Genomic DNA, 24,238 nt, shown 5'->3' on the forward strand with positions numbered 1-24,238 from the left:
GGAATACACTTGCTCCAAATACTCAACCTTAACTTCCTCCAGGTCTTTGCTCAAATGTTACCTTTTCAGTGAGACCTTCCTTGACCACTCTGACTCCTGGTGCTAAACTCCCTTCTCTACTTAATTTCTTCCATATATATTTTACATGTTTGTTTACTGTATGTCTCCCCATCATCCAATCCCCAGTAGGCAAGGTCCTTAAGTCCTGGAACTTTATTCACTCCTCTATCCTAAGTACTAGCCTGTAGCAGATATTTACCAAATGTTTGTGGAATGAGTGAATGAATTAACATCCATTCCTTTAAGATCTCCCCATAATCTGAAGGCTTGAGGCCAGAAGGGGAAGACCCTAATTGAACTCTAGTCTCCTGTTCACCTCCCTGACTGCCTCACCTTCTTCTCAGGTCAAGTCCAGCCCTGTACCCCCAGAAACCACACCTAGGCTGGGAAGCAGGGAAGGCCCAGGGCAACAGATGCTTGTTGCCAGGATGTTGCAATTTCCAGGCCACCTGGTACAGAATTCTGCAGGATGCTAATTTTTGTATTCAGCATCCTAATATCACACAAACAGAAGAGATCAGGGGTAAGTTAGGACTAAACATACTACTTAATGTAGATAATAGTACTGACTCAGTAACAGCAGTTCATTTGCTTTGAGGCATTTTCCAAAGAGCAGTGCTAATTCACACTTGTTCATCTGGCAGTCCTTTTTTTTCCGACTTTTTATTACAGATTTCAAATAGACAGAACTAGAAAGAATAGTATAATGAATCCCATGAACCATTACCCAACTTCAATGATTACAAACATTTTGCCAATTTGGTTTCCCCTGTTCCTGATTATGCCTTCAACCCCACTAACTCTTTTCTTGAGAACTGATCTATATATGATAGACCCTGGTCTTGTTACTACTGTATTCTAGCAACTATGTCAACCAATCTCTCTAGTGCTACCAGAAATACGGTAAAAACAAGTACTTAATGCACCCCACTGCACTGTCCCACCAGCAATGACTAAAAAAAGTGTTCAAATTCCAGTGTTTTAATCAAGGGACTTGCCCATTATCATGTCTGGAGGAATTTGGGAAGGGGGCTTGTTGTGGCTATAAAATGAATGTAGACATGAACTGTTTTTACTTGTTTATACCTGATGTAGAACTTCTTCTGAATGACTTCATTAAGTATTTACTAACTACCTGCTAAATATGAGGGACAGGATTAAGATGACAGAAGATAAAGAAAATTCAGTCTCTGTTTTTGAGGAAATCACAGAGGGGATGGACAGTGAGTGAGAGGAGTACACAAATAACTAGGATACAAGGCAGAATATGTTCTGTGTCCTAAGAAAAGAATAAACAAGCCTAAGGTGAAAGCTCCTTTTTAAAAATCAACCCACAGAATTTGTAGACCCCAGGAATTACCCACTCTTTAAGTCTAGTTTTGCCCTCTGCTATATTTCTTGCTGTACAGCCAATAAATACATTATAGGCAACCCGGCAATTTGGTGGCCCATACAATACTTTTGGATGTGGATCTTTAATGTCACATTGCTACTCACCATCCAGTCTTCCGGTGGGAGGGGATTGGAAAGTCTTTCCAGGGGTTGGAAAACAATGGAGCTAATGGCTAATTCAAAGCCAGTAGAAGCTCACATGCAAAGCATTTTACCCAGAGGGCATATACAACAAGTAGTTTCAAAAACAGGATGGGATCCTGGGAGTATCAAGGAGACCTGACCTAGCTGGATTGATTCAGAAGGATCTCCAGGGCCTCTCTCCTTGGTTCCCGAAAGGACTGTGAGCTTGGGGATCTATTACTAGAAGTTCCCAGAGAAGTGTAACTCTTTTCACAAACCAACAAGGGCAATGAGGTTTGGATGAAGAGTGCTGTGTGTGAAGAAAGGAGGGCTGAGAGTGGCAGGGTCCTTCATGCGGCCCTGGTGTTGGAAACACAGGAAAGATGCATAGGAAGAAGGGGCAGAGTTGGAATGGGAGGGAAGTTTTCATCATAATTAATGCTGTTAAGATAGTGAGGTACGGATGGTTGGGAGGAAAATAAAGAGGAAGGCAGGAAGGCACTGTGGGAAGGGACAGGGACACAAGGAGAGGGAAAAGGTCAAAGATGATTCTGGTTTGGAAAGGAGACTGCTGATGAAAACAAGGAAGATACCAGGAGATCCGGGAATCTGAGAGGCAGGATCCCACATGATATCAGGCAGGATCTCAGAACAGGAGGGTGTGCAAGTTATGAAGGACGGGTTCCCAATGGGATGGAAGGGGCTCATTTCACTAAATCCGGGTGAAGGAGGATACTAGATGAAGGGCTAATAGGTGAAGGTTTGGGGTAACAGGATGTGGCTGAGCATGGTAGAAGGAGGCAGCTAGACAACTGAGAAGAAACTGAAAACAGGGAAGAAAGTATGAGGAAAGACTACTGGGCTAGAGGGTTTTAGAGTATATGAGTTCCTGAGCGTAAGGGACTTAACAGGATAGGAGGACTTATGGTGAAGAGCTATTGAGGTGGGAGACACCTTAGGGTGAGGGACATCACAGTGAGGGCTGGGAGCTCCAAGGACTCACAGGGTGAGAGAATATCTAGATGAAGGACTAAGAGAGGTATTAATATACAAGGGTCTCAGAGGACATGGGGTCAAAAGTCACTAATGATGAGGAAGTCACCAAGTCATGGGGCAAAGGGTGAAGATACCTTGGGGGTCATGGAATTGGTTGACTTTGGGCCTAAGGATTATTAGAAAATAAGGAATAAGGAGCTGCGGGTGATCTGGAAAACTGTAGGTCTGGGAGCAAGAGAGACAATGGAGCAAGTGGGTTTTGAAGACTGTGGGTTCAAAATCCCAGCTCTGCTACTTAACTGTGTGTTTCAGGTTCCTCACTTATTTAAAATCAAACCCAAACAAACAAAAATGGGAAATAGTGGTGGATATAATAATCATCTCTTGGGGTTGTTGAGAGATAAACTAAGGAGATATCAGGGTAAAGAACCAGAGAAGGAGACCATAGCAAGGATTCCAAGAACTCAGTGTTAGAGAGACAATGTAAGGTATGAGCTCTGTGTTCACTGTCTGTTGAATCCCTAGCATCCAGGACAGAATAAGACTCCTAGGAGCTTCTCCGCTTATACTTAATGGTTCCCGTTGGCCAGGCATGGTGCCAAGTGTTCCTGCACTCATTATCTCTGGCACTACTGTTATCCACCCTTAGCAGAGATGGAGACTGAGAGGTCAGACAGGCTAAATGGTATGCCTAAGGTGACATAGCTGAAGGACCTGAGTCAGAGTCAGAATCCTGGTCTCTTACCACATCAATGCCCAGAGGTAAAGTGCTTTGCTATCCTGATTTGCAGACATGTTAACTGATGGGGCCTGATCAAGGGAAATGGGTATGGATTGTTAAGAGAGTAAAGGATCATGGGAATGAGGGAATAAGGTTCATGAAGCAAGTGGACCCTGGCATAAGTTAGAAGAGTAAACTTCTAGGGAGGGGCAAAAAAGTGATTTCAAACAAATATTATCTCAACTGAGAACTGCAGGACTTCACAGCTGAAAGGAAACTCTGAGATCACTTTAACTCAACCTGATCACAATACAGATGAGAAACTGAGGTCCAGAGTGAGGAAGAGACTTCTCCCAGGTTCCTAAAGTACAACAGTCGTAGAGCTGGGACTTGAATCTGGGACCCCACACTCAATCCAGAATTCTTTGATGCCTCCAACTATTAGTACTTGTATTCATCTCACCTATTGGTTGACACTGGGGGGCTAGGGGTGCAGAGAGGCATGTCAGTGAGGTGATTTTAGGATGAAGGGGTAATGAGTAATGAGGATCATGGGGTTTCAGGGCAAAGAAGGGATTATTCGATATTGAGGGTTATGTAGATGAGTAGGAGGAAAACTATTGGAGTAGGGCTTAAGAGATACCAGGAAAGGTTTAAGACCAGTCACCAAGTTTGTAGAGGAACACAGGGTAGAACTGGAGGGGTTAACGGACCAGTAGGGTCCCTGAATAGGTTTAGGGGGTCACCAAATAGGGGTGTGGGGATCTTCGGTCCTGAATCACTGGATTAGAATTGAGGGAGTCAGTGGGTTGGTGGGGACCTGGGCAGTGCTGGGGAAATTCCTGGGTTGGCAGAGCCAATGAATACGAATTGATAATTACCCTGTGAGGTCTTAGGGTCAGTGGGTGAGGTGTGAGGGTCACAAGGGTGGAGGCGGGAGCAGACCCTGGGTGGGGCTTGGGGGTCATGGGGGGGTGCTAGGGGGAGGGATGGGGGTCGGGCGCTGGGACTGGGATGGGGGAGGGGTCAGGCCGCTGTCTAGCCATCCGGCCGCCGGGCTAGGGCCAGAGGAGGGTGGGCACGCCGGGCTCCGGACCTTCCCAGGGCACTGCGCCCGCCCGGCCTCCCACCTGGGCGCGGTGGACCCACTCTTCCCGCATCCACCAACCTGACAGCCCCCGAGGGCGAATCCGCCGACAGACCGCCATGCACCGGGCCCCGCCACCAGCGCCGGCCCCGCAACCCGCCTGCGCCATAGCCCGCCCGCCCGCGCGCAGCTTGCCTCGCGCGATATTCAGGTTCCAGGGCCGCCGCACTTTCCTGTCTTCTCGGCGCGCCTCTACTGGGCTCCGGAACCCGTATAGAAAATACAGGGCATGCTCCACCCCGCACCCCCAGTCACCGCGGCTGTCGTCCTACTTATCCTGGTTCCCGGGCTCCCGGAACCTGGGCGGCAGGCCTCGGAACGGTGCCCCTCGGAGCCCCGCCCCACCCCCTGGCCGGGGTGACGCAAGGCCCGCGAGGCTGAGCGCCAGGGGAGGGCGTGATGACGTAATGACGCCCCGGTCAGGGCCTGGGCGCGTCGGACTAGTAGGGTCGTCGCTATAGCAATGAGGAGCAGCCACCTGTCCCTCCCTGGGACTCCGTCTACCTGAAGCCTGTGGCGATATCTGGGAGCCGAGGCCCCGAGGGTTCCACGCGGCCTCGGCGGTGGCCCGCGACCCAAAAGCTGCGCTTCAGAAACCGGCGAGGAACGGAGGGGCAGGTTGTGAGAGAAGCCGTTCTCGCGGGTCCCACGGCCTTCCCTGGGGCTGCCGGCCCTCACCTCGGTGCTGAGCCCACAGGCTTCCTCCTGCGCCCCGCCGTCCCGAACCGCTTTACTCTGCGCAGTCTTCAAGCAGTGCCTACGATCTTCGAGCCAGTCCCTTGAAAGAGGCAATTGCAGGTATTACTAGCTGCTTGTCGAAAAGGACGCCATTGAGTTTGAGGAACTTGCCCTTTTAGGGAGGGCGCCCCGACGGTGCTCTAGGGTTCTCACTCTCCCTTCATCCCCACCCCCAGCCTAAACACCAGCTAGTACTCCCCCTTTGCAGCCTTGGTTCCAGGTGAACAAAACCAAACTCTAATTTTCCCCCTCCCAGTAGGGAAGGGGCTGCAATTGGGAAATTTTCAAAATGAAAGCGAGTGAGATTTGGTAAAAAATAAAATGAGAGGATTTAGATAAGGAACTGGTAAAGGTTGTCTCTTAGGAGAGGAATTGGGTGTCTGGAGGAATGAGGTGAGAATCTTTTCCTTCTCTATCCTTTTAGACTTTACGTCATTTCTTTTGTATCTCCTCCCCCGTGGCCTCCGAAAAAAACAATCTAACTTAAAAAAAAGTATTTCGAACAAGTATCAAATGATTTCACTCATATGTGGAGTATAAGAACAAAGAAAAAAACTGAAAGAATAAAACAGCAGCAGACTCACAGAACCCAAGAATGGACTAAGAGTTACCAAAGGGAAAGGGACTGGGAGGATGGGTGGGAAGGGAGTAGGGGTAAAAAGGGGTATTACGATTAGCACACATAATGTGGGGGTGGCACTGGGAGGGTTGTACAACACAGAGAAGACAAGTAGTGATTCTATAGCATCTTACTGTGCTGATGGACAGTGACTGTAATGGGGTATGTTGTGGGGACTTGATGATGGGGCGAGTCTAATCATAATGTTGCTCATGTAATTGTAGATTAATGATACCAAAAAAAATATATATATATATATAAACTTTTTCCTTCATGGGACTAAATAAAGCTACTCTCATTTTTAATTGAAAAAAAAAGTATTTCGATAAAGTAGAAACATTTGTAAAATATTGGGTTTGGGGCTTATGGTAGATAAAGATGCCACTGGGGGCACTGACGGACTGTTCTCCGCTGTCTGAAGAGCTTACCTCTGAGCCTTTCAATTTTGGACATCCCCTCTTCCCAATCTTACTTATTTTGGCACAACATTTCCAGAGGCAGTTCTGAGGCCAGAATTCTCATCAGGCTCTCAGTTTAGGTGGGCAGTGAGTGACAATGGTGGCCCATTCTTATGGTTAATAATTAATCCTTTTTATACCGGCTGGTATAGAAATAAACAGCCTGACTACTGTCCTGCCATTTCTGTTCCTCTTTTGTAAAAGTTTGACATGTTATTTTACATAGATACAGAGAGAAAAAGTAGCCTGTCCTGTAGTATAGACTGGTTAGAGTAGGGAATAGAAATCAGGTTGTCTCCCCCCACCCCCCAACTTTTTACATAGTAAAAACATCTCTCTTTTCTCACATTTCTTGAAGATCCTTATCTGATTGGCTAATCACATCTCCTGTTACACAATTATCAAAAACTCCGGGGAACTAGTGTCTGAAACTTGAAGTTTAAGATTCTGATGGGTAATTTCAGGTACGAAGGAAGGTATTTTGGAGTGGAAAATTGAAATCATTTCTACCAGCTTCTGTTTGAGCCCCACTCCTGCAATATACCATATAGACTTAATAGTCTGAAGACATTTTAAAGAGTGGACTTCATAAAAAAATTTTAAAGAACTATGTACACTCTTGTTCATTTTTAAGTTGATACCTAAATTTTCCATCATAAATTTGAGTACTTATAGAGGATATTATTTCTGACTTACTGTAAATTTTGACATTTTAAACTAACGCTGTTACATCATTCCTAATGTATCCAGTGGACTCCGAAACCCTAAATATTGGATGTCCATCATCATCCATTTAAAATATATGAACAAGCTCTTCTATAATAGAAATTTTGTATGGTTTCTTTTCTTCTTGAACTAATTCCATTCATTTCCCCTACAGCACTTTATCCTAATACTTGCCTGCTTTTAAGTCTTTTATTCATCACTGTCACACTTCTTTGCTACAAAAATTTAGTATAAATTTATTGCCTGTGACCATAGATTTTGTTAAAATGTTTTTTCTGAATTTAATTGTCATTGTCATTACAGTTTTACGAGTACACAGTTTATTAAACAATATAAATGTATTACACATTTTTATAACTGAAACCTAGAAAGTACAGTTTCATTGAAAATATATCTCTTAATGAGAAATATGGTGTTTCTCCTCAGTTCAGGTATTCATGGATCAATATTACCTAATGGTAGAAGGAGATAAGGCGCAACATCAATTCTGTTTTTTATTTTTATGGACATAAGCATTGAGAAACCTTGTTCACATAGTAAATGGGGAAGGAAGAGGTTTGTCAGTCATATTCCTCAAGTCTTTGAACTACATCTAAACTGTATGCCAACAATCACAGAATGTCCTATAACCAAATACTATCGTCAAATACTGTCAGATGGAGTCCTCCTTTAATTTTATTAAAAGCAAAGATTTGGAAACCACTGACCTTGTCAAAGGATTTGTTAACTAGTCATTAGAGTCTCAGTTTCAGTCTTATAAAAATGATTATCATCTGTTACCTTTTCGCTGAGGGACGCCTTGTTAATTGGGTACTGATTTTCATACTCCTTTGCCAACACAATTCTTTTGATAAAATTATTTTACAATTACATGTTTTCAGGAATCTTGTTAAAATATTGAAGTGCAGATTCACTTCAATATGGAAAATATGTGCCATCTGTGAAATTAGCAAAGCCAGTCTTCATTTCAAACCAATCCAGCCAAATAAGACTTAACTTTCTAACAGGAAAAAGTCTGACTTTATTTTTCAAATAAATATGTTAACATTTGTTTTAATAAATATCACTGGGAAATAAGTTAACTGTAGCTTATAGATTACTAAGAATTAATCATGATTAAAATTACATAGATCTAGTATTAGTATTATAAAATGTGAAAATGGGATAATACTGTTTTTTCATTATATAATTTGGAATAATGCCATGTAATCTACTGCTAAATCCATTAGTTAATTTATTAAGTGAGAGAAGTAGGGTAAAAGGTATGTTATACCCTTGGCAAATGTGGGTATGTGCTTGTGTTGAATTCTGATATTTGGCTTTTGGGAACAATTAAGTAAGAATCATGTATAAAAATCAGAAATAACTCCCATAGTTTTGTTAGATCTCATGACAAATTTTCTCTTAAGTATTTAATAAAAAATAAAAAGTATATTTGCTAGTAAATAATGGGTTGAGTAGCTAACCAACAATTTGATTTGTTGCTAGTTGGAAGTAGAAAATAGTAAAAAGAGTCCTATTATAAGAAGACTGATTATAATTATAATATTTTGATATGAGGGGGAAAAAACCTCTCCCTCTTACCCCCAGGTTTTTATACCCTGGACTATGCTTCAAAATTCAGGGTAGGTGAGGGATATGCCTTTCTTTTGTAAAGTTGGACAAAGACTATGGTGAAAGGAGGTGGAATGAAGAATGTGGATGAATATGGTGGCTGGTTCTCATTCATTTTAGGGAAGATTTCTTATGAAAGTTGAGGATCTGGAAATGTATTCCCTTAGAATTCTCCTCCCATTCATTTCCTTGCCCTGGTACCCCCTGGGAAGTTTTCACATACCCTTGGAAAAATTCCTTTGAAAGTCTTCATGTACCCCATTTTAAAGATTGCTTGATATAGGCAGACCCACACTCCACTGGTCCTGATTATATATTATTCTGGGATATTATTGGAAGTGTACTAAGAAGAAGGTGTAAGACTTAGTGTTTTTGGAATAGAAGGGGGTTAAGAGAGAAGTCAGAGAGGATGGTCCCAAATTGGTGTAGTCACAACAGTCCTGTTTATGGACCTTAGCTTTGCAGTTCTAGAAATGTGATTTTGGCATTTCATATAGAGTTGCTCATGTTTTATCATGCTAAATCAAAGTCATGCAATATATTAAATAGAATGATAATTTATACTCAGCCACCAAGTAGAGTGGATTTTCTCTCCCATTGGGAAATCTATGTGGAAAGATCAGTTGTAATAATCTTACATGAAGAGCATAAATCTTGAGCATGGCTACTGTTATCAAGCCATGATAGCCTGATGCACTGTGCCTGGCATATAACAGTTCAGTAATGCATCTGTGTTCTTTATGGATGGTAACACGGAAATTCAGGATTCTGGGAGGCCAATCCAACATATTTTTTGATCAGGTAGATATTTCCTTGTTCCTCTTAAATGGCTATATCGTGTAGATATTAAATCCAATAAAATTTCATGTCAGGAATTATATAATTACGACAACTAAGTTTTATCTATTATCTGAGCTTAGAAATTGGGACTGTTCACTTATTAAGAGATTGGAGATTGCTTTCTCACGCCCTGTGGTAGTGGCTGAATGATCTGTATTTTAGTATTGTGTTTGGTGGCCAAGAATGTACTGCATAAAAAAGAATAACCTTGGGTGATTCATAGTGCTGCTACTTTGCTAGAAGTGGGACATCTTGACTAGGGAGTTTGTGGCCTGGCCAGCTTTTGGGAACTGTACTGTGGAGAGGAAGAACAATACCCTAAATTTACCCCTGCCTCTTGATCCCCCTCACAGGATAATTCTTGATACTGCTGTAAGAATAGACAAAGAGACAACCCTTTTCAAATTCTAGAATCATTAGGAGTAAAACAGATAAATGAAAAATTTGGGTAAGTCCTATCTGGAAGCTAGAAAACATTTTGTCTCCTCCAAGCTCTCTCTAGCTCTCGGATAAGTTATTGAGACAGAGCAAAAGATACCAGGCTGAGGAGTTTCATTTAATATTTTAATAATAATAAAAAAGACAATACAAAATCCAAACATCTTTTTACAAGTTCAGATACATTTTTTTCCCCCAAGTGCAAAATACTCTATCAACTGCAACATTTATTGTTTATTGTTGATTGTGTAGGAGATTCTTACTATATTGACAGCAAACATAAACACAACATTCTGAGATTTATTCTGCATTAAAAAAAAAGCCTCTCACATGGTAATGATTATTCTTTAAAACTTCAGTTCAGCTCACACAGAAGAATGGCTTTCAGGTTGTCCAACTGCTATAATCTGTGTTGTCTATATAAGCTGGTAACAGAACTGGGGGTTCTAGTCCCTTTAATCATATATTTTCTTAAAGGGTTACTAATTCAAATAATGGCCCAAGGACAGGCTGTGCTACCTTTGAGGCAGATTTAAAGATATCCTTGTGTTGCTTCCACTTTTCTCTTACTGTGCTTAAGAAGCCAAACAGGTTAGCATTACTTTCTGCTTATGGTCAGCTATACTATATGGTCCATTCCCTTCCCCTAGTTTGAGTCTGTTATATTGAGGTTAAGAAGCAAATATAAAAATTTGAATATACTATTTTCTCATACTTTGAGATAAGACCTCCTAATCCATTCCAATTAAGTTCAAACAAACATATGGAGAACACGTTTTGGATATAAAAAGTTTCATTAGGGCCAAAAACTAGGACTGTATTACTGAACTTTCAGCAACAAAACTGAACCTCCACCACTTCAAACTAACCCATACTGGGGAAGTCAAAAGCAGTCACAGCTCAATGTCAGCCTCTGGGGATTTGTAGGCCTGGGGCAGGGCAGCTCAAGTCTCTGGTCAGTTTTCTCGGGCCTTTGAGAGCTCCCTTATGGTTCAAGAGTGGGCCAGGCCTAATAATACAGACGGAGGGAAGCAGAAAAGTAAAAAGGGATTGCCATGTTACTGAGGATATAAGTGCCTTTCTGATATGCATCACAGAGCCCTTGCAGAAATGGCTTTCCATTCCCAGATCAGGGCAGGTTTTGTACTAAGATAAATGAGGCCTCACATTACTGTGACCCTGTAAACATTCCATCCTGCAGAGAGGGCTTTGGGCTGGTTCATGAGTTTGTATTTACATTTTTTTCTACTTCCCCACACGGTTAAAACCAATTTTTCTGTCTGACCTGTAAAGGCCTAGAGAGTCCCTGAGAACTGACTCCTCATTCAATCTACTTATCCTCTAGTTTGATGTCCCAGAGCCAGCTTCCTCCATAGTTCAGTGGGAGCTTTGCCTGGATTCTTAACCCCCAACCTGGACAACCTAAATTAAATTTGGTGGATGTTATCAGGTCTTCACCTGCTCACCAAGATCTGTCTTGACATCAGTTAAGAAGCCTAGTGATCTATACATACTGTGGAAATCATTTGCAGATTGCAGAAACCATGGAATATATGATTGGAGGAAGTGTGTTTATGTGTATGTATGGGGTGACAGGAAAGGATGAGAGCAAGGAAAAGCCAGACTTTGAAGGCATTTATTGAGAAGAACTCTGGCTTTCTAAGAGAGATGCAAAATGGTGGGGAGAAAGGAAATTGTAAAGTTATTTTAGCTCCTAGTGGAGAATTAGGATGATCAAAATTGATTAAAACAGTTTTCATGGCCATTTCCTGGGATGTGTGGGTACTTTTATTAAATGACCCTACTTGGAAGCAGCCATTTGTATCTTTACAGCAGAACCCTCTTTGACCTAGAGAGACAAAGGTAGCCAAACACTCTACCACTGAGGCCCATGGTATTGGCTAATGGATGTCAGGGGATCTAGCTGTGACATTGGCTACCTACTGCCTGAGGCTGTTATGGCTGTGGATGCTACTGGTGGGGAGTTGTCAGGCTCCTTTATTCAGTGTTGAGTCTGTGGGAGGAGCAGTTGCCTAGGACAGTCAATTAGAAATGAACCCTAGGAGTTACCTGGTAGCCTTTGATTGAGGACTACAGCCTTGGGTAACTAGAAGGAGCAAATGGAAAATAATTTTACAGGCAGCAGTGGGATTGAGGGTGGCATGTATGTAGGATCTGGGCTTGGGCAGGGACTTGAATCTTCTTCCTTTTGAAAAGAAGTAATTGAGGAAGCTAGGCTTGAATTCAACTTCCAAGAGAGAATGGCGAACATGTTGGGGTAGGCAGAGTGGCCAAGGTCAGGCAAACAACTTCATGCCTGAAAAACTGTCTTATTCTTAGCTCCTACAGCCTTGTCTCTCGCCTCAGGGCCCTGAGTCAGCCCACCCCCAGGGGATATGGCCTGATCTTCCATGTGCTCACCAGGGGAAAACAGGATGGAGACAGAGAAAAGATGGAGGTTTTCCCTACTTGGGGTGAAGAATCACTGACCAGTTCCATTGGAATCTCCAATCCCGAGGTCCATGCTGAATCCATGCAGAGGCATAGGGATGGCATGATTGGTTTATCAAACACAGGTCCCTCTCCTTTCTGCTCCATTAAGTCCCCAGAATTACTGACCTACACATCAGGTGCCTCTGAGCAACCGCTGTGGGTTACCACAGCTGAGGGCTCTCGAGGTCTGGATGGCCACTGGAGGGGGTAGAGGCAGATGAGATGCTCCAGCACTCAAGGTTCATGAGATTCAAAACCTTTTTTTCTTCCACTCCAAACATACACTCTTCCCTCTTGGGCAGCTATAAATAGGGTTGTTTTAATAGAGGAAAAAGAAAAAAAATCAGAAAACAAAAATCCGTCCCTCTAGACAACATAGAAAGTCTCAAAATGATTGCACTTAGTAGATCTGGACAGGGTGGGCAGAAGATTCTCCAAGTGCACACATATTCCTCTTGCTGCCCACAGCCTGGGGCCAGAGGTAGGTGGCTCTGGACTGGCTGCAGGGTCCTCTTTGGTGGAGTCCACAAGCCATCTGGGGCTACAAAGGAAAGACAACTCTGGGGCAAAGCCCAGGCTGGCTTCTGGTCAGCAGCCACGTTTCTTTAAGGACAACAATTAGCAAGGGGAGTAGGGCTAGGGCTCCCCCAGGGAGCATTTGGTTGGGGTGAGAGATGGCTGGGCCAGGGGAGACAAGAAGAGGGATTAGTGTTTGAGGCTGGCTTCCAATTGCTATCTAGTCTAGTCCTTTAGATGATCCATTTTCTTTTTTTGGCAGTGCTTTAACACCTGGTTTGTATGCTGCAGAGCTATAGTCTTTCTCTTGGGGATTGACAGTGGTGCATTCAACACAGTAATGCTTGCTACTCTTCCTTTTTCAGCTGGTGTCTGTTACCCAGTGGTGTGGGCCTTTTGTAAGCCCTCATGGACTGGACCCCAGGCAGACATGTAGGGGAAGAAGGAGAGGAGCTCTCAAGACAATAAAGCTGGCTGCATGGGCAGTCCAGAGCTCAAACCACATGCCCCAGTGGGCCAGTGCTGGCATTAAGCCTGTAAGTTAAAGGCTTCTTTGGGGCACAGCCAAGGAAGATTTTGGCTCCTGAGTAGCAAGGCATAACCCTATAATGGCAGAAGCCCCTCTTACTCCTCCCCATTCTGTACTAGACCCACTTCCTTCATGGGCCTCTAGCACCCTTCCAGGTTGATGGAGGCAGGGATGTGAGCTGGTAAAACAGGCAGTATGGCTGGGGAGAGGAAGGGAGGTATTGTTCCTTCTCCCCTCAGGCGGGAATAGAGCCAGCACTGAATGGCTTTTCCAGGGAGTATGAAGGAAAAGGGAAAACAGTAAAGAGAGACACACACACAGAGAGAAGGAAAGGAAGCTAGACAGACAGGAAGTGAGAGTCCTTGTCTATATAGTTATGTTTTTTTTTTGTCCTCCAGAAAGAAGGAGAGAGTTCCTCATCTGAGGGTGGAGCTGCTGGCTCCCAGGGCTAAGGAGTCTGGGGCTTCAAAACCTGGGTCTTGGACTTAGAGGCACTATTTGTAGGGCCTCAGGAAGCTGGAAACTTTGGAGCGGAGCAGCTTGATGAAGGATTTTGGCAGCATCTCCTTGTGCTTTTCTGTGTACTTGAAGTAGTTCTGGGGGTGGGCCAGCACCTCAAAGAAGGCCTTGATGAGCTTCTTGTCCTGCAGAGGATGGCAGGTGGCAGTGTCAGCTTTAGTGTCAGGGGAAAGAAGAACATCACCTTCAATGCAGTAGCAGCCCCTCTTGGTGTCTAACAGGCATATCCAGAGGTGAACTCTGGATTCCCATCCCTACCATCTGTTCCTCTTTTAGAATTCTGAAACTCGGTCAATGGCAGCTCCATCCTTCCATTGCTTAGATCCCAATACTTGGAACCATCCTTGACTCCTTTCTCTTGCTCATAACCACAGCAAATCCTGTTGATTCTACCTTCAAAATATATCCAGGGTCTGACCACTTCTCATCATCACCACAGCTACCACCCTGTTCAAGCCACCATCATCTTTCACTTGGAATACTATGATAGCCTCCTAACGGGTCTCCGTGCTCCTACCCACCCTTGTTCCTCTACAAATTGTTCTCCCCAGTCTGTGACAGCCAGAGTGACATTTTTGGTTCTTAAGTAGACTATGTCCTTCTATTCAAAACACTTACCTATTTTTTTTTTTTAATCAGAAAGCTGAGTCCCTTGCATGGCCCGTAGGCTATATGTGATCTGTGCCTTGCTCTTTCTCCTCCATCTTCCATATACTGATGAGCCACACTGGCCTTCTCAAGATTCTTGAACATGCCATATTGCTTCTCTGCCCAATGGTATGGAATGCACCTCTCCTGATCTAATGGATTGGCCCTTTACCTCAGTCAGGTCTCTTCTCCTTAGAACCCTTTCCTGACCAGCCTGTCTCAAACAGCAACATGATGTGTGAAGAACCTACTACATGCCAAGCAATGTGCATCAGGACTCAGATCTTCTGGCTTCTAGGCTAGTGTTCTTCCCATTTTATCAGCGGATTTTTAAAAGAAGAGGTGGGGCTTCCAGCCTGTCATCTCTACTTCAATAAAAATGGCTCCACTACTTTATGCATTGGAGTTCCACAATGCATTTGAAATAAGGGTTCAGATGCTTTAAAAAAATGTTTGAAAAGCATCACTGACATTTGGTCCTTTGAAGTCTGCAAATTCTAGGAGAAATTAATTTGTCATTGTATCTTATTTTGATAGTATAAAATTACTAATCATAAAGATAAAACTTTTTTGCATTGATAATTTATTAAGGATAATACTGTGACTAGGATTATAGTTATATTTCTTCAGATTTTCTCAGACTGGGATCCACAGACTCAGGTATCTAGTCCATTCTTCAACATTGAAAACATTTCTTTTCCTTTAAAAGAGGGCTATGCTGAGTTAACTGAGAAATGCTGTGCTAGATCTGTAGATTTTCTGTGGAGCTGAAGAGGGAGTAAGGGAAGGATTTGACATGTGCAGAAGCATCTTTCTGTATCTCATTTTCCTTATATTTCTTGATAGGAGAGATAGGGGACTTTTTATGTCTTCCTCTTCCCATTTTCCTCCCTGAGATGTAAGATAGTATGAGTGACACTGCTGTCAGATGGGTTTTGGCTTAAATCCCAGCCTTACCGCTGGGCAAGTTCTGTAATTCTCTGTGTCTCAGTTTTCTCCTCTGTAAAGGGGGAATGATGAAAGTACTTATTTCATAGGAATAGTGTGCATACCAAATGAGAATATTCATGTAAGCACTTAGCAAATTGCCTGCACATTGTTACATGCTCATCAAGTGTTGGCCATCGTTATTAATATTCACTCACCTTTAAGATCTCCTGGTGGTTTTCAGATGCGTAGAGCCGGCCATCTCGTACAATGTCTTCTACCAACTGCTCATAGTCCTCTGCAAAGTCAGACAAGGGGAGAAGGTTAGGGTTGGGGACTTTTCCTGCCCCCCTTGCTCCCTCCCAAGACCCAGGAACCTCCCTTTTCTCACCCAGCTCCCTGGCTCTCCTGCCCTTGCTCACCATCATAGGTAACATAGGGGATCTGGAAGCCACGGGCACTGTTGGCCTCACTTGTCTTGAAGTTAATCCACAGCTTCCTAGAGCGGGCTGTGAAGGCGATGGGGCGCTCGTAGGTCTGGCAGGTCTCATAGGTGGTAATGGAGGCTGGGGAGGCTGGGAAGGCAAGCAGCAGGTCAGGAGAGCCACAGGACTGAGGCTACACAAATCCTCCTGGATTGAGGGCTCTCAGGGGAAGGAATCATGCTAACAGAGGCTCTCCCCATGCGTGCACGTCTCCCACCTCCAATATACATGTATCCTCTCTCACTGCCTTGGGCTTGCTCTACAGCTCTTCTGTGACATCCAGGCACTCACACAGTATAAGAAATTTGACATTTAAATGAGTGGGGTCGCAAAAATGCTAGAATAGGAAAGCAACACATTTGACACTATTAGAGTTCAAGTCCTAGTGCTGGCTTTCTGAACTATGCTCTCCGCTGAATGTGCAGCATTCATTGCTACTTTCCCTTGTTAGCTTCTCTCCTCCCGAGGCCTCCCTTGGCACTGCCCTGATTCTTTCTTGTACCAATCTTCTCTTTCTCTCCCTCCAAACCAGATTTGAATTGCCCTTCCCTGGCCCAGCTCTGTAGCCACCCACAGTTCTTTCTCATGACGAGGACGTCCCCACACTCATCCTCTGATGGCAGGAAGATCTCGGGTACCACAATAAGGATCTTGCGCTTGGGTGGGGGGTTGATGTTCCAGATGCACTCCACGCCTGCTGGGTAGTTGCCTGGGTAGTTGGGGGACTCGATATAGCCAGTGAACTCACCCAGCTCCCCACCACACTGGCGATCTAGTCAAGCCCCGGTGGACAGAGAAAGAAAGAGAAGGGAAGTCAGTGGAGGAATGGATTGGGAAAATTGAAGAGTTCTCAAGTAGAAATCAGACACATATGGGCAGCTATCTTCCTTGTTCATCACCTATTTTCTGGTTCTGGGTCCACTTTCCTTCCTGCCTTTGCATCATCACTTTACCATCTCTGCCTATTACCTGTCTCCAGGGAGAGGGTGTTACAGGGCCCAGTCCAGAAACTGGTCTTGAGGTTGAGTAGGTCGGGGAGAGATGGAGGGTGGGACTTTCCTGCCCTTCCACTCCCTGGCCCTGCTCCCTGCTGGTTTATTCCCCCTCCCTCCCCATGTCCACTGGTCCCAGGGCTCTCTACTCCTTTTTCCACAGCCTGGCCTGCCACGTACTCTTGCACTGGGCCACACTGGTGGAGCCATCAAAGTCTGTGCTTGTGTTTCCTGGACAGCGGGTGCAGAAGTTCTGACGGAAGTCAGGCTGATAGGAGCCCATGGCACAGCGGATACAGCGGTGGATGCTGGTGTTGTAGTAATGCCCAGGGGAGCACTGGACTGCAGGCAAGGGGCAAAGGTTGGAGTTAAGGTGACAGGCATGTGGGAGTTCTGGGGCATGGGATGGGCAGGGCACAGTCATCATGGAGAATCAGGAGATGGAAGACACCGAAGTTCCTTCCAGAGTCCAAACCTTTCCTATTCGTGCCAGAATTTAAGCCCAGGGAAAAACAAATTTGAATACTAGACACAGTGGTTGGCTGTGCCAATCCTTTTCTTTCAGGCACTGAGGGTAGTGCTAAACCTGTACAGAAACTCGTTTGTAGTATTGAGGGAAGTGTATCACCGGTTCTCCAAAGCAGAGGGGTAAGTGGACCTGTTATTTACTCCCTAATTCCTAGGTTTGGGACTTGTGGAAGGTCAGGATGGTATGGTTGGTCAGGCAATTGGGCCTTTCCTGGTTTGGCGAAGGTGGTAGGGCAGCACACTTGAGTCTGTTCTGCGGGGCTGAAGAGTGTTTCTGGAAGTAGTGCACACTGGGGCGTCCCCTAGTGAGGTGGGCAGCCCACTCACCTTTGGTGTCACAGTCTTGGAAGGAGATGGCCCCCTCGTGCTTGGTGGGAAGGCTCCCACCACATGAGAAGCACAGGGTCCGTCCTGCTTCAGGTTGGTAGGTGCCACGTGGACATGGGTGGCAGGGCTTGAACCCATTTACAGAGTATTGGCCAGGTGAGCACTGACCTGCAATGAATCAAGGGCCCAACTCTGATGGGGATGGTCCCGGCCTTCCCTGTGGGGTCACCCAGTCTCAGGGGACAGAGGCGCACACATAGGATGTTGACTAGGAGAGTGGCCTGGAGCCTGGGCCTGTCCTTGGGAAATCCCATGCCCATGGGCGTCCCAGTGCCCACCCTTCCCCACTCTGTATTGTTTGTTCCCCTGGCACCTGCACACGTGGTGATGTTGGTGGCTCCGAGAGGCCCCTGGGCATCACTCCCAGGACAAAGGTCGCAGGAGAGCTGCCCTTCTCTCTCCTGGAAGGTGCCCGCTGGGCATGGCACACACTGCTCCATCTGGCCGTGGTAATACGTCCCCTGCGGGCAGCTGACTGAGGGAGAGTCGGCCGTGCTAGCCACCCACCCCCCTATTTCCCACCACCCAGGCCTGGAACTCCCCTTCCCACTCTCCCAGATTCAAGGAGAATCTCTTTAGAAATTAACAGAATCCTGTTTAGGAGGATCAGGCGCCAAAGCCATGTGCAGGAGGGTTAGTGGCCTCATATGATGTCCCTCTAGATTTCAGCCTGGGACTAGGAAGGTGAGGATAGGCAGGAAGGTTTTGGCTGCCTCACAGTTTGAAAAGTGTAACAGGCCATAAAGTGTCCTGCTGTGATCCAGGCCCAAGTTGGACCTTCCCCACTCCCCTGCTCCCCAGCAAACTCCCTTACCACACTTGGCCCCAGCACGGTGCTGCCCAGGCCTACAGGCCTCTACCAGCTCAGCTCGCTCCCCAGCTACTGGGCCCAGCTTGTGGGCTAGTTCATAATCAAGCCCTGCCAAGCGCAGCAGGAAGTGGTCCTGGTTGATGGACTTTCTAAGCATCTTCAGAGACCCTTTCAGCCGCCGTTCCATTCGTTGTCGGAGGCAGGGCAGTCCACAGCCAGCTGGTAGTAGATGGTGGTGAGTCAGGGAAGGAAGAGAAACAGAGTAGCTGTCAGCAAGAGGGCAAGGGAGCACACCCAGGTGCTAGCAGGGGTGTGGTAAGAGGGACTGGCTCCTGGGCTTGGCATTAGGCAGGGTCTGCCCCTTCTCTCTGTAGCTGAGACCTGTGGTTTCCCCATGTCTACTCTCCCCTTTCCATCTTCCTCCCAACAGTGTCCCCAGTCCCACCTGTGGTTTCTTCGGCTCTGACCTCTGCCTCCAGTTCCAGGGTGAGCCGAGTGACTTCCTTGCCTGGAGGGGTCCGGGCCCGCCGGCCCTTGCCCTTCCGAGAGGAGTCACACTTGAGGTGGATGAAGGTGACCTGGCAGTCAGAGCAGGGGGCACCACCTGGGGGAGAGGCCTTGTCAGCCCCAAGGGTACCCTCTGGGAACAAGAAAAGTTCTCACTTCCAGCTCTCACTTGTTCACCCCAACCCAGAAAGACCCTACCAAATATATGACTGCAACTTAATCCTCTTTTAGTCTAGGATACCAATTAGTAGGTGAGAGGAATATCTAGGATTTTCTTGGCTCTATGCCTACAACTGCTTCTTCCTGTGCTCTTTATAGAGTTCAGGGTGCCAGTGGGTTTTTGGAGGTCTCTCTAAGCAGAGGAGCTGAGGGGTAGGATGGGTTTGGTGGCCAGACAGCCCATTGGAGTGGGGTCCCCAGTCCAGACCTGGCCCCATGATTCTGCTGGCCTCCTCCGTTTTGCTTTTGTTTCTCAGGTGCAGGCGGCATTTGGCGTCCTTGATCTTGAAGGAAGCCCGCTGTTTAACTGACAACACTGCAGCCTCTAAAGGGATGGTAGAAGCTCAGCATAGCCTGAGGGGTGGGGGCCTCCTGGGGTAGGGAATTGCTGTAAGAAGGTGTTGAGAAGCTGGGTAATAAGCCAAGAGCTTGACTGGAGGAGAGGGATTTTGAAAGCTAAAGGAATCAGATGTTAGGCAGAGGGAACAAGGGAGTAGGGCTGGAGAATTACAGAGTAAAAGAAGGGCATCCAGGAAAAAGGCCAGGAGGATTAATGAAGAAGAGAAATAGGGGCTAAAAAGCAAGAGGAGTAAGGTGGGAACAAGGCCTCTGGGCTGGTGCTCACCATGGCAGTGGTTGGAGTTTGTGCTGTTCCCAGTTTGGCCAGCCCGGGCTGGAGTGGCTTTGGGGCTGGGGGTGCCACAGCTCACCGTGAAGCCATTCTCAGACTCTGAGAGAAGGGGGCTGTCACAGCTCTGACCTGCCTCCCACACCCCTACCCCCCAATGCCTAGTTGTTGGAGGAATCCAAGGAGAACAGAGCAGCCGCCAGAAGAGTCGGCCTTTCCTCCCTGCCAGCTATCCAGCAACCTCTATGTACCTGGCAAAAACCGGGCCCGGGAGGGGCAGGTCAGGGCACAGGTGTCCTTCTTGCCAGACCGGTTGCAGCTGAGCACAGCTTTCGAGGCACCAGGACTGCTCTGACACTTTACTGGCTCTAGGAAGGGGAGAGAGGCCTGAGGAGGAAAGGGCCTTCCTCCCCACCCTCTCCCAGTTGGGTAATTTGGAGGAAGAGAATTAGCTACACATGCAGAACTGGGATTGTACAGAGACTGATGAAAAGATTATTTGCCAGAAACTTAATGCCTCTAACTCAGATGGCTACATCTCCACCCTGCACTACCTCACACCTTCATCAGCATGTAACTCCACACCTTGCAGGACCTCAACTCTCCAGCTGCCCAAAACTGCAGTGTCAGCTGTAGCCAGCAGAGGGCGCTGCCCACCTGTGCAATCTTTGCCATTCCAGTGCAGCCGGCCCTGGCCTGCTGGGCAAGTACACTGGTAACTGCCAGGAGTGTTGATGCAAACAAAGCGGCAACCTCCCCGGTTGATGCTGCACTCATCCACATCTGGGGAACGGAGTAGGGAGACACAGACAAACAATGGTGGGGGAGGAGCCAGGGAGCAGGCAGTGAGTACCTTTGGTTAGAGTTCCAGGCACTCCAAAATGATGCCTGAGGAGCTCAAACCTAGGCCCTCCTTCCCTTTTCTCTGACCCCGATCAAAAGAACAATTGAGAAGGGGCCAAGCTGACAGGCCTTATAAAGCCTTCCCCTCCTACCTACCAGGGGGGCTATAATTGAGGAGATGAAGACAGGAGTCAAGGGGCAATGGGTGGGGAGGTGGGGGGGGTGCTGGGTGGCTGAGGGTCCACATTTGTTGGCTTACCCCCACAGTGGGTGACACCATACAGCACATAGCCATGATGGCAGAGGCACTGGAAGCTTCCAGGTGTGTTGACACATATGTGGTCACAGGTTCGATCAAAGGAACACTCATCTATATCTGGAAGAGCAAGGATTCAAGCCACTGACTCTGTCTTGGGGGACCCGACCCTGGAACCCTGTGCTCAGGTGAAGGGCCCAAGTGAAGGCCCTTGGCTGTCCCCTTAAATTGAAAGAGCCCCTATTCTTGGCCCAGCCCTAGAATCAGCAAGTCACAATGCCTACAGGCCTCTACCAGCTCAGCTCGCTCCCCAGCTACTGGGCCCAGCTTGTGGGCTAGTTCATAATCAAGCCCTGCCAAGCGCAGCAGGAAGTGGTCCTGGTTGATGGACTTTCTAAGCATCTTCAGAGACCCTTTCAGCCGCCGTTCCATTCGTTGTCGGAGGCAGGGCAGTCCACAGCCAGCTGGTGCCCTATGCCCCCTCCACTTGGAGTCTTTGGAGTTAGCCAGGAACTGTGAGATCTGGTGCCTATGGATCAGGGCCCCCATGTCTAGTTAGGAAGGGCAGATGATGCCAAGGATGTGACTGGGGTGAAATTCACGCCTCACTCCTTGCCAAGCTGTGTGCCTCAGTGCAGAGCTGGTCTGCTGAGAGGAAGGGGTAGGGTACATTTGCTAATTTGCAGCATGACACCACCTCTGGAGATTTTCCACAGTGTCTAGTTAGTTTTTCAGACTGTGGCCCTCTGGTCTCCTTGAAGCTCTCCTGCCCCCAAGAATTTCTCCCAAGACTTTCCCCTTGGCCCAAGTCTGCTCACCTTGGCAGTTTCTCTCATTAATAAGAAGCTTATAGCCCTTCTTGCAGCTGCATTCGAAGCTGCCCACCGTGTTGCGGCAAATGTGATCACAGCCCCCATTGTTCAAGCGGCACTCATCTATGTCTGGGGAAGCAGGACAAAGTGGAGAGAATCAAAGGTAATATTGAAGGCTGGGCACAAATAAGGAGACAAAGTCCCTGCCTCCCTCACAGAGACAGAAAATCAAGGAGAGCCCTGGGCCTGCCCCTACTGACTCCTTTCTCACTGCTGCATGTTTCTTCCCTGTTCAGGAGATCTGTGCCATTAGTAACACCTTCTTTCCTAAGACTGCCTCTTAGAAGGGGATAGAGGGGAACCACAGTCAGGTCCTCAGGGAATTGCCTGGAGCAGGAAGGGGATAGGCATTGACCTACAGGGCTAATCCATGCCCCTCACTTTGCTGCTCATGGCCCCTCCCCAAAAGGCTGGTGCATAGGGTCTGTCCTTCTCTATTCCCTGCCCTTGCCTGTCATAAGAGTCATGGGGGTTGGGGGAGCACACAGAGGTGGAGATTCAAAGGGGCAGTCCTACTAACAGAAGAGCTGGGAGAGAGGCCAGGCAAGGCTGACCTCCAGGAGAGCCAGTGAGGCTGGATAGCTGGTGGGGGAGGGAGGAGGGCCAGGCAGGGGGCTGGACTGGAGAGGTCTGGAGAGACTCAGGCCTGAGGCAGCTTTCAGCACTAGGAAGGGAAGGGGGTGGCGTGGGTGGGTGGCTTCCTTCCTGAGGTCAAGTTCCCCAAGCTGGTGGCAGACAGGACCCAGGCTACTTGCCCCTACTTGGGGGAGGGGGCAGAGAGGGCAGTCTTCTACTTCACTCTCAGCATACCTGTCAACAGCCCTTCCCAGAAGGAAACCTCTCAACTCTGGCTGGCTGACCTGCTGCCCCTGGCCTCCCCCATCTTCTCTGCCAGCTGTTGGGCCCAAAGATGCAAAAAAATGAGCCTAGTTCTCCTTTCAGTCCCCTCCTTGTGACCAGGGGACAACCTGCTGAATCATTTTCAGTATGGCTACCCTCCCCTTTTCCTTTCCCCACTCCACCTTTCCAGCAGATCTGTTAATTAAGAGGGGAAACAGAATGGATGATGTGGAAACTGTAACCATAACAATAGCTAACACAAAGTATTTACCATTTGCCAGGCACTACTGAGTACTTTATATATAATTTGTATATAACTTACTCCTTACAACATCCCTATGAGGCAAGCATCATTATTGCGGTGAAACTGAGGCACAGAGACAGGATCACGGGGCTTGGATCTGAACCCAGGTAGCCAGCCTCCAGCATCAGCACTCCTAAGTGCTACCCTGTTCTCTCTCTGATGATACAGTCTGCCGACTTGGAAAGTCTGGCAATGTGGGTTAAGAAGGTTATGGAACACTCCTGTGACATAGTCAGGGCTCAAATGCCCTTTCTAGACCCAGGGACAAATGTGAATGGCATGTTCCTTAACCAAGAGAGGTAACCAGGAGAGTGAAGGACCTATAGGGGGATAGGAATGAGAGTAAGGGGAAAAAAAGGTGAGGTAGAGGCAGGGGCACTAAAGAAGTGGTGGGAAGTTTTGTGCCCTTTGCATTGAGATGGGAAAGGTGGACAGGAGACAAGCCTTAGTCCTCATTTTTTATAATCAGAATTGCCTCCAGGGCATGGAGGAGGTCCCATAATAGGCACTCTATCTCTGGTCCCAACTCAGCCCTTTCCCCTTACATTCCTGTCCTCTGAAAGCCCTTACTTACCTTTGCAGGTCTTCCTGTCTGGCTGCAGCATGAAGCCCACAGGGCAGCTGCAGTGGACACCCGTCGCTGCATCGTGGCACTTACTGTCGCAGCCTCCGTTGTTAACAGCACAGGTCTCTGTTTAGGAGGGAGGCAGGGGATGGTAACCAGGTTATCAGCTTGGAGGAGTCCCGAACTTGAAGGTAGTGGAGAGCCCAGAGGCCTGAGGGAAGGCCTTGGCTGCCTCCCTGTGCCTTAGGAAGAGAATTAAGTGGAGGCTCCCAGCCCCCTTCCTCCCATTCCTCCCAGCCCCCATCCCTGCACAAGTGCAGCCAAGCAGTCCACTTCCCTGCCCCCTACTTGATTGAAACAAGGTGGACAGCAGTGAGGCAGGTACAAGCCAGAGCTGTCAGGCAGGAATGTGCCGAGGGGGTGGAGGAGGTGGTGAGGGGAGGGCTCAGGGAGGGCCGGGGAGCTAAGTATGGGTGGTTCTCCCTGACAGGGAACAA

At 47.2% G+C, this 24,238-nt stretch overlaps 3 protein-coding genes across 19 annotated transcripts in view; 1 reads left to right on the plus strand and 2 right to left on the minus strand.

Annotated features, from left to right (window-relative positions):
- ZNF76 (zinc finger protein 76) overlaps window positions 1-4,801 on the minus strand; it is a 31,357-nt gene extending 26,556 nt beyond the window's left edge. For 4 of the 11 annotated variants that reach the window (XM_073224673.1, XM_073224670.1, XM_073224671.1 and 1 more), the window contains exon 1: window positions 4,575-4,799. The gene's annotated coding sequence lies outside the window, so the exon portion shown is untranslated. Of the gene's footprint in view, window positions 1-4,460 lie in introns of all 11 variants that reach the window. The other 7 variants (XM_073224669.1, XM_073224672.1, XM_073224668.1 and 4 more) reach the window with 4 other exon arrangements.
- Window positions 4,802-4,943: 142 nt separating this feature from the next.
- TCP11 (t-complex 11) overlaps window positions 4,944-24,238 on the plus strand; it is a 155,561-nt gene continuing 136,266 nt past the window's right edge. Inside the window, exon 1 of the mRNA XM_073224683.1 lies at window positions 4,944-5,237. The gene's annotated coding sequence lies outside the window, so the exon portion shown is untranslated. The remainder of the gene's footprint in view (window positions 5,238-24,238) is intronic.
- The window catches only part of SCUBE3 (signal peptide, CUB domain and EGF like domain containing 3), a 34,237-nt gene continuing 23,230 nt past the window's right edge, over window positions 13,232-24,238 (minus strand). For 4 of the 7 annotated variants that reach the window (XM_073224661.1, XM_073224663.1, XM_073224662.1 and 1 more), the window contains 16 exons: window positions 23,751-23,867; window positions 21,979-22,101; window positions 21,164-21,280; window positions 20,719-20,844; window positions 20,313-20,429; window positions 20,059-20,163; window positions 19,642-19,758; window positions 19,153-19,311; window positions 18,711-18,926; window positions 18,210-18,371; window positions 17,837-18,004; window positions 17,162-17,323; window positions 16,564-16,761; window positions 15,927-16,079; window positions 15,723-15,802; window positions 13,232-14,054 (listed from right to left, as the gene is read on the minus strand). In XM_073224661.1, coding sequence (XP_073080762.1) covers window positions 13,905-14,054; window positions 15,723-15,802; window positions 15,927-16,079; window positions 16,564-16,761; window positions 17,162-17,323; window positions 17,837-18,004; window positions 18,210-18,371; window positions 18,711-18,926; window positions 19,153-19,311; window positions 19,642-19,758; window positions 20,059-20,163; window positions 20,313-20,429; window positions 20,719-20,844; window positions 21,164-21,280; window positions 21,979-22,101; window positions 23,751-23,867 — 2,270 coding nt within the window. In that variant the 3' untranslated portion in view covers window positions 13,232-13,904. The other 3 variants (XM_073224664.1, XM_073224666.1, XM_073224665.1) reach the window with 3 other exon arrangements.

This window comes from Manis javanica, chromosome 16 (genome assembly GCF_040802235.1).
Source record: "Manis javanica isolate MJ-LG chromosome 16, MJ_LKY, whole genome shotgun sequence".
NCBI lineage: Eukaryota > Metazoa > Chordata > Mammalia > Pholidota > Manidae > Manis > Manis javanica.